This window comes from Microplitis demolitor, chromosome 5, assembly GCF_026212275.2.
Source record: "Microplitis demolitor isolate Queensland-Clemson2020A chromosome 5, iyMicDemo2.1a, whole genome shotgun sequence".
Classification (NCBI taxonomy): Eukaryota; Metazoa; Arthropoda; class Insecta; order Hymenoptera; family Braconidae; genus Microplitis; species Microplitis demolitor.
In genome coordinates this window covers 7,675,012-7,685,000 of record NC_068549.1, presented here as the reverse complement: position 1 = coordinate 7,685,000, position 9,989 = coordinate 7,675,012, and the positions used below count along the sequence as shown (strand labels likewise).

The 9,989-nt window shown below is 30.1% G+C and overlaps 1 protein-coding gene across 5 annotated transcripts; it reads right to left on the bottom strand.

Annotated features, from left to right (window-relative positions):
* Positions 1 to 595: 595 nt before the first annotated feature.
* Positions 596 to 6,960, bottom strand: LOC103575954 (uncharacterized). Of its 5 annotated transcripts, none has more exons than XR_008403683.1 (7): positions 6,147 to 6,960; positions 5,701 to 6,034; positions 5,426 to 5,605; positions 3,436 to 3,617; positions 3,201 to 3,367; positions 1,611 to 3,138; positions 596 to 1,550 (listed from the first exon to the last, which is right to left on the bottom strand). XR_008403683.1 is itself a non-coding variant. In XM_053738995.1 (6 exons), exons 3-6 carry the CDS (start codon positions 5,601 to 5,603, stop codon positions 2,937 to 2,939), a joined length of 729 nt encoding a protein of 242 aa, XP_053594970.1. In that variant the 5' UTR covers positions 5,604 to 5,621; positions 5,701 to 6,034; positions 6,147 to 6,959; the 3' UTR covers positions 596 to 2,936. The 5 variants fall into 5 exon arrangements, 1 of the variants encoding a protein (XP_053594970.1); XR_008403680.1 differs by having other exon boundaries at positions 5,426 to 5,621; positions 6,147 to 6,959; XR_008403682.1 differs by having other exon boundaries at positions 596 to 1,518; positions 5,426 to 5,621; positions 6,147 to 6,959.
* Positions 6,961 to 9,989: the final 3,029 nt, after the last annotated feature.

The window sequence follows — 9,989 nt, the reverse complement described above, 5'->3', positions numbered from 1 at the left end:
AAACGATTAATTTTTTTTTTTATTTATTCATTTTTTTTTTGTAAGGTATCATTGAAAGATATAACAACAATTGTCTTTATTTTGAATCAAATCGAAATTAATATAAGGTCACTAGAAAATACATGCAATTGCATGGATCATGACTGTAATCAATATATACATGGACAGACTTTTATATTAGCGCTAACAATACTTCTTTCATAAATGTTACTCCCTTAGATGGTAATTAAATTTGTAAAAGTCGAGATGATTAATATAATAATCTAAATATCATAGTCAATGCAGTATAAAATGATAATTCTTAACATCGAGCGATCGTACAATTTACAATTTAAATTGTTGCATTTACCATCAAAAGTCGTTGAAGTTACCAATATCATGAGAAAAACTACACAATAAAGACGAACACTGAACTTTTTAAAAATGATATATATATATATGTCTGTGTGTGCAGGTATGCGTGTGTGTACGATCGCTCGGTTTTAGGATTCATCATCTTGACTTTTACAGTATATTATTCAAACATTGAATTTTATCATAGTTGATTGTAAAGGTTACAATGTTATGGTAACACGACAGATAGTGAAAATCACTATAGAGGTGGTAAATTTTTTATTCATATCGTATTTATAATAATAAAAAATAGTATTTGTTATCATTAAAATATGTTAGTCCTTTTTACAATATTTGCATGATATAAAAGAAAAAATTAAATGTATAAAAAAGAAAAATTAAATCGATGATAATAAATGAAATATAATAAAAAATAATCTAAACATGAAAATGATATCAGCCAGGCTAGAAATGGCATGTTTAACACCAGGTAACGGTTGCCTCATGTTAATTCAGTATATTTTAACCAACATAGTTTAGATATTTGGCTTTAGATTTATACGATTTATGAATTCAAAATGTTTTTGATTTGTATCCCTGATTAGAAAATACGATTTGAGATGATTAAAAATGATTATAAATTTAATCATTTTTAATACTCATAATCCTGATAGTTTTTCACACTCAATCATCTCTAATCGTCAAGAGATTATTTATTATTTTACGATCAAAAATGATTTATGACGATTAGAAATTTGTAATCGTCATGAATCGTCTTTAATCGTAAAATAATATTAATTTCAATTGTTTTTAATACTCTTCAATCATCAATTGACGATTCATCTGTATTTCAAGCGATTAAAACCATTTTTAATCATCATGAATCGTTTGTTCTATACGGAGACAATTTATTTTTAAGTTTACTATTAATCATTGTTAAATGAAAATTAAGTTTTTATAAATATTTATAATAGCTTTCATTGTAATTATTACTATATAAGCGGTGATCCTCAATACTACGTTTGAATTGTCGAGAATTATAAGCTTGCTCTTTTATAATATTTACATATGCAGTGTATTTTTATAGTTCTCTCTTCGTAACGGTTAACTAGATTTCCAAACTGTAGCTCTTTGAATATTCATATAAATGTAATTATTCAATAATTATTAATTGACGATATCGTTCTATTGATTAAATCCCATCATTTTATGCATATCTAAAAAATTTTTTCACGCAACTCATTCTATTTGTTTAACAGAAAAATCACATTACTTACCACAACAAATGTCATTTTTTTGCGTTAACCAATACTATTTTATTGCCATAACAATTCGCTGCGTAATCCTGATTTTTTTTATGACCAAAAATTTTATTTTCCTGTGTATCAGTTCAACATTAGTGGATTCGTCCAGTAGCTTACGTTCAAACCCAGCAATCACAAGTTTGGCAGCTCACGCCCAAGCCCAGCATTACTTTCACCGAGTGTTTTTACACATTTTTCACCTCTTTGAGATAGTTATGACGTTAATGATCGTGAACTCTACTAGGTTAATAATAATAATTTTTTTTTTTAATTAAATTTATTTGTTTCGTTGATATATGGGCCAGGTCCAATAACCAAGCATGAGCTAGGTCTAGCAACCAGGACTGGCCCTGTGTCATTCCAGGCTTTTACCAAGGCTGGTGTAAAGGTTGGTATAAATATTCTATAACTTTTGAACGGATTGACTGCTTTTAATCTCCATGGTAGCATTCGACGTGGCTTATTAATTTTTACAAACTATGAAAAAGTGAGCTTGATCGGTCGGGTGCGTTCGGAGATATTTCAAAAATAAAATTTTTTCGAAATTGTTTTTTTGGATTTTCTCATTTGCTCGATAGATTGATTCCAAAATCTAATCAGCTTCAAAACTTTATAAGCCGCGTCGAATGCCACCTCAACCATCGAAATCGGTTCATTCATTCAAGAGATATCTTTGGTGAAAAAATTGTAAGTAACGTTTTTTTTTTCGAAAAAAATGGCATGCAAAAGTTTTTTCGAGCTCGAAGAGCTCGAAAATGTATTTACAGCACAGGATTTCTTCATAATCATCATCTAGTATTATTTTATTATTTTAATTTTAGCTGTTAGTGAAAAGACATGGTTCAAGAAGTTTTTTGACATTCCAATCAATGCTTTTCCTCTGAATTTTTCCCATCGGAAACCACAAGGGTAAAGATATTTGGCAAAAAAATGGCCGAAAAGGCTAAATTTGTCCGACATCACGCCGAAAAATTTTTATTCTTATTAAAATGGTCGATATGTGACTGATAATTGAAACGGCTTGTTTTCGGCCATAGTATTAATTTTTTTTCTTAAATAAAATTATGGGACTGAGAGAAATATGATGCAACTGAAAATAGAACTTAGAAAATTTTCATATTGTGGGGCTTAGAAATATTTCAAAATTTCGAGAGTAAAAAATATAAAGTAAGTGATCTAAGCGATTAAACACGACTATGGTAATACATAAATACAAATTTTACAACAGCCATCATACTTTCCCGCTCCTTCTGAAAACTAATTCGCACATCCTCATAATATCCATAATTTTTTATTATTTTATAAAAGCTTTTTCTCCATTACTTTACAACAAGTGTCTCCAAGTCCGGGAAATATTATATTTCCTTGTTCATCAGTAATGTCATTCCATCTGCGATCTAAGAATACTTTGAATCCGGCATTTTTAGCTGATTTTTGTGCGATTGGTGAAGTGAAAAATGTCGAAGTAACTGGAATGTTGTATGCACAGCCAATTTTATCCCTACAATATGTTAATTTATGAGATATATAATAGACGAGTTAATACCAATTAATAGTAAATACCTCGCTAGTAAAAGATGAGTGCCTAATCCTAGTCGACGGTAATGCGGATCTACATCTAATCCAGCAGCAGTTAAATAGTAATCCACACTCCATTTTTTACAGAAATCAACTTCTACAGAAAGATTGTGCATGAAATTGAGAATCTTTTCACTTCTCGACATCGTTTCCTAAACAAAACGCATAATTTTTTCTTATAATAAATAGCAAGGAAGAAATAAAGAAAGACAAGACTTACCATAATCGGTACAATTGTTTTGTCAGAATCTTTATCCTCAACCATAAGCACATTTAATCCAGCTAATGTAGATATTTTATTGTTTTCATCTGCTTCGAATGCACCAATTGTAATTCCTTGATCAAGAGCCGTTTTCCAAAAAGCACGAAGTTCAGCGACTGAGTCTCGGTCATTAGCCAAATCTATGAAAACCAAAAAATTAAACTGAAGATTTTAATCTTTATGATTAAAAGAATAAGGAAAATTTTGTTCCCGGCATATCTTTATGATAGAATTAGTTAATGTTATTAAATTTGGTATCCTTAGAAAGGTTTTGACTTGAATGTGTGCCTTTCCGTAGTTTCAACACTTTTTTATTATCAATCATTGAGATAAATCGATTTATCCGTATCATTCAAATTACATTTAAATTACGCAAGAAAAAATACGATCGTATTTATTTTCTTTAAATAAATTAATATTCTAATTATTCTGTCACAAAATATGATTGAATGTCATTAAATATATACTATATTATTTATATCGCGTTACTTTTTCCAAAATGACAAAGTTTCATATTTCCATTTGGTTTTAGGAAGCTTCTCAGAGCCAGAAAAGTGTGCATAGAAAAAACAAGGATTCATTGCCACAAAAAATCTTTACTCGCCTAAAGAAAATTTTTACTTACCCCAAGAAATTTTTCGCATTGTGAATTAAAACCAAAAAGTTATTTAGAGCTAAAAAAATTTTTTTGGTGCAAGGAATCATTTCTTAACCAAAATAATCTTTTCTCGCTCCAACAAAATTTTTGTATTGAATTGATGATGCATAATATTTCTTGGTACAAATAAAATTTTTTTAAGGCAAGAAATCGTTTTTTTCTGAGTATTTTATGAAATCAGTAGTGATATTTGGGCAGTCACGTAGTGACTGTAGGTTGCTCGTATTTCTTAAAAGTACACGGAGAGAAACTTATGGTAATAATTACAACATATTATGGGAATAGTTCCCATAACGCATGGTAACTGTTTTTTTTTTTGCAATATGTCGATTACAGAAACGGCACCCATACATAATATGGTAACTAATCATTCTTATAAATATGGGTATAATTCCTATATGATATCGGAAAAGTTCCTATGGTATTATGGTCATTGTTACTATGTCACTATGGTAATTGCTCCTGTCATAATATATGGTAATTATTCCATAATATTATGTTAACCATTCCTATAATATATGGTAACCATTGCCACAATCTTATAGTAATGATTCCCATACATTATGGTAACAATTACCATAATAATACAGGAATATTTTACATATATTATGGAAATGATTACCATAATACAAAGGGTTTATTCCGATATGTACTTAAGAACCGTTCTCGCTTAAAATGAATCAGTAAAAAAACCTGCAAATCAGTGAATATTCACTGCGTATCAGTCCCGTATATCACTGATTCAATTAATGATATACTGGGACTATTTTTACAGTGAATATTCACTGATTGGAATATTTTTCACTGATTTATTTTAAGATAGATTACAATGTGGTTATAGGATTTGTTTCTATTTACTCATGGAAACTATTTATATGCATGGTAATCATTACAATAATTCCATTAACATGCGATATAGGAACAGTTACCATTGCAATAGGAATTGTTCCCTTACAGAGAGAAATGTCAAGTAAATGTACCTATGCCGCATAGTAATAACTACATTACTCTATAGTTTGTTTTACGCCACTCTTATGTGACTGCCTGTACAAACTATAGAGTAATGTATAATTATTACCATGCTGCATGGACATATTTACTTGACATTTCTCTCCGTGTAGTTATAGAAACTTTTCTCAGAAAATATAGGCCTATATTCCATAATTCAAAGTAATTATTATCATAACGGTATTGGATGATCTTTCATAAACGTCCTAGGTACGGTTACTATAAATTTCTCTCCGTGTATTAAGGACTTCAAAATTTCAATTTTAGTTAAAAAATACTTACTTATACTTGAGCATATAGCTTCGCTTGTAATAAAAACAGTGCAAAGATGATCTAAAGCTTCTTCGTATCGGTCTAAAGGTATTTCTTGAATAATAAATTTAAGTTTCTTTCCATCTGCATTAATAGATTCTACTGTACACCAAACCCTTGGATCACCCGGCGGACGAGACCAACCCATTTCTTTATAGCAATAATTCTAATGCAATTTATTTATAATATTTTTAATAATCGAAATATTTTAAGTCAGCTAAATGACAACGCAACACAATACTTACCTACAATAAACTTTATGAAATTTATTTTACTATTAATGCAATGACTTTCAAGGAGTTTTTAGAATATTCAATCCTAGGTAATGTTTCACTTTGTTGATAAGATAAATTCTGATTAGTTAAAAAAAAATTGTTAGCCTTATAAATTTTTCGAAACCACAGTGAGTCGTGAACGTATTACACATCTACTACTATTCACTTGAATGACACTTGAGTTTGAAAGTTAGCATGCTATGCGGTCACAATTACAGTCAAGGAAGATATTATTTATATCTCTCACGGATAAATTTTGAAAATATTTAAAACTTAAAAAAAAAAAACTTGGCAGCTTTGTCGGCTGGCAAGTTTAGAACGATAAGTACTTTTAAATTTCATGTCATATATATATATATATATATATATATATGATATGATAGGTGGATAAGCTATCATTATTAAATTTAATATACCATTTATTTAATCTATATTAATTTGATGCATGACGATATAAATATTTTTTACCTAATAATAAATGTATATCAACGATTCTTTAATTGAATAATTTCAAAGACGTGTGTATAAATTTTTGCAAAACATGCAACTATATATCCATGACAGAAAAATTAATTTTAGTAATTTTTTCATCTATCAAGTTACATAAAGCTAAATTTATGCAAAACCTATGATATTAAATTTTTTTTTATTATGCAAATGATTTCAAGGTTCATCTCGTTACACTAAAACTTTTATTGCTTTAGATTTATGCATTTCTGCGCAACGCGTAGTCATTGTTATTATCGTTTGGTGATTAAAAATCGTAAAGTTATCATTACCACAGTGCGCATGCGAAAAAATGTATAAACTCAAGATAAGTATATTTCAACAATTCATATACAAATTCCGGTAAAAAAACTGTTTTAATTAATGTAGGAAAGGATATTTTTTAAAAAACAATCACTTGCAATATGCCGTTTTATTTTAAAAAACGAGCTCACAAATTTACACACTCGATCAATCTATTTGTTTTCACATTTGTGTGCATATATACATATATATATATATATATATATATATGTGGATGTGTGTCAGGTGGAGTGGGAAGATACTTAATTTACGATGATAAATTGGGGGCGAAGTGGTCAATTAGTAGAATAGGACTTTAAATGAAACTAATACAAATGCTTATGGAATAAGTTAAATTAAATATTTTTGTTGGAATATGTTGATAAAATTTTTGGAATTTAAAAAATGTGGAATCCTTATTAGTAGAAATTAATAATGAACAATAATAGATAAGTAATAGAAATGACCGTAGGTATATGAACAATTATAACAAGATGTATGTAGATGTTAAATTATTCTTTCAATATATACAACGTTTTGTCCATTTATTTAGACTATCAAGTACTGTAACATAATCATAAGACAATAATAATATGATCAAGATTAAACGACATTATAGTAATGTCATTACTTTTATAATTAAATATTGCGGTCTTCATTGTTGATATGCATATGGAATCAATTATACTTTATGACCTTTGCATTTTATTTTGTAATGGTGGTATCGAATAAAAAATGATAAGTACAATCGAGGAAAGTATATGCTTGTCGAATAATACATGATTTCATGAATAAAAATGATCACTGATTTCGCTCACAATTTTTTTATTTCTCATAACACTAATATATTATTGTAATTTACACAAATTTTGTTTTTAATTATGTGCAGTTTATGTGATTCTCATGACTCTTTGGTGATGAACTCATGCCATCTAACAGTTAAATGTTAAATTCAATTCATCTTCCTAGATAGTCATTGCGTTTGCAACTGAAACTTGGCGCCAAAATTCTTGCATCAGTTCGTTGGCGTGCGCAACAGTTGATGGCAACTTGTCGTCAAATTGAATGCAATAGTTAGGCGAGTAAAAATTTTCCAACAACTTGACGAAAACTTTCTTTGTCAAGTTTCCTTCATATTGCGGCTGCAGATTGTCGCCAACTTTTTGAGAAAGTGAAAACCAACATGTAGCCAATAATTGGATGGTCAAATGTTACTTTTAACCCTTTCCCGGTTGACCTTGAATCCCTACTCTTAATTCGGATTGTACGTCTTCGTTTTCGAGTGAGAGAGCGCTAGTCTATTCAGTAGAGAAGGGGTAGAAAAAATAGTAGAAGGGGGAGCATGCACTAATAGGATTGAACCGATACTCACACAGCCTTACTAAGAACTGTGATTAGATTTATGCCCACACAGCTTACACCGAACTCCTCGAGACTCCAAATCGGGAAAGAGTTAACTTGACAGCACATTGACGTAACTTAGTTACAGAGAAAACTGTGGTTACCCTGATAGTCAGACTTTCTGATCAGAAAGTTGGTGTACATTTGTTGTGACCAACTTGACGACAAGCTATCCACAACTTTCAGCTTTTGTAACTGTTGAATACAAGTTGTCACCAACTTTCCCAGAAATTTGCCATCAACTTATGGAAATGACAATTTTTGCGGCCAACTTAGCAACAGGTTGCGGCGGTAGATTGTCGCCAGTTTGCTGCCAACTTGTCTATTAGGGTATATCGATATACCCATCAGATCTGAATTCCCTGATAGCACGAGTTACTCGTCCAAAAGTTGGTATTCGTTAGTTTGTCACCGACTTGACTATAAGTTGTCGACAACTCTAGCTTTTGCAACTTTTGGCTACAAGTTACCACCAACTTTCTGAGAAATTTGACGCCAGGGAAGAGTTGCAATTCGAAAGCAGGTTTCTGAGAAAATTTAAGGCAACTTTCCATCAACTTATGATTGTCAACTTTTGCAACCAACTTTTGCCACCAACTTTCTCAGAAAGTGTATATGAACTTTGGAAGTACCAACTTTTGCAGCCAACTTGGCGTCTAGTTGCGGCTGTTAATTTGACGCCAGTTTCTCGCCAACTTAGCTATCAGGGTTGTTATTCTTCATTATCAACAACTATCACGAATGGTAAATGATTAAAGTCGCTTGTCGATCACATGTACTGTTATCCGTTGAGTAGCCGGTAAATTTGAAAATTTTAATATTAACGATATTAATCCTTAGAAGGTACACCAAAAAAATTGCGTGAGAATCACACATGGGTACTTTATACTCATTAAATTAAAAGCATACATCTCATGATCGAATTGAACAAATTCAATTACTCATTTTTTTAATCGATAAAATAATTTATCAAGGGAATGCGTTCCGAAGCTGCGTATATTTAAAAAGACCCGGGCTATTTTAATCCAGCGTGTCGTTTATGGGTTAATTTATGCTATGGAATGGTTTGTTTTTTTTTCTTCTTGTTGTACTTGCACAATAAACAGAAACTCTTCCCAAGTTTTTCTCATAAACAAATTAAGATGTAATCCGTCACTCGAAGCTCTACTTAAAAAAAAAAATCACTCTGCGTAAGGAAAAAACTGAGAGTTTTTTCTCTTCAGCAAAGTAAATTCGGAGTAATGTAGATTTTACATATTTTAACCCACACACGAAAAAAAACGTAACTCAAAATTAACTAATAACTACAACCGTAAACCTAAAAATACTTTTGAAAAAAAAAAAAATTTACAATCCGATCAATAAGAATTACTATTATAAGTCAACAATTTTATTTCTTTATTGATCATTACTTTAGCGTAACCCGATCAAGAATTTTTCGGCATTATGACAAGTCGCTCCAAAATCTCTCTACCCTCCTTAATAAATCCGATAGATTCTTATAGCTGTATGTAGAACCCTATACTTAAATATAGCACTTCTTATAGAATTTATTCATTCTTATAAAATCATTATGGAAATTTATGAGAATCTATTGGATCCTATGAGATTTTCTAAACAGGGTAGAGAGGTTTTGGAGCTACTTGTAATAATGCCAATTTTTCGATCTAATTATATGTGATTGGATTCAAAGAGTTAAATATTTTTGGATTACTATTTGAAATAACTAATAACAAGTAAAAATTATACGCCTTCTTAGCTTTAGACTTAGTAACTAAAGCAAGAGGACGTATAAAAATATAAATCCTTTTGGAATTAGTGATGCGATATATCTATTGTTTCACGTACAAACCTACTTCATTATCTTATCATTCATTTCATTCGTGCGCTCAACTTCGCTCTCGTGGGCAATCGATAACTTACCGCACCTGTTGCACAATATACTATTAAATTTACCTATTTGATTAACAATTTAGCGAGGAAGACTTGAAAGTACATATAAATAATAAAAAATAATAAACTAATTATAGTTTTACTTCAAGAATGAATATTTATTAATTAAACTCACT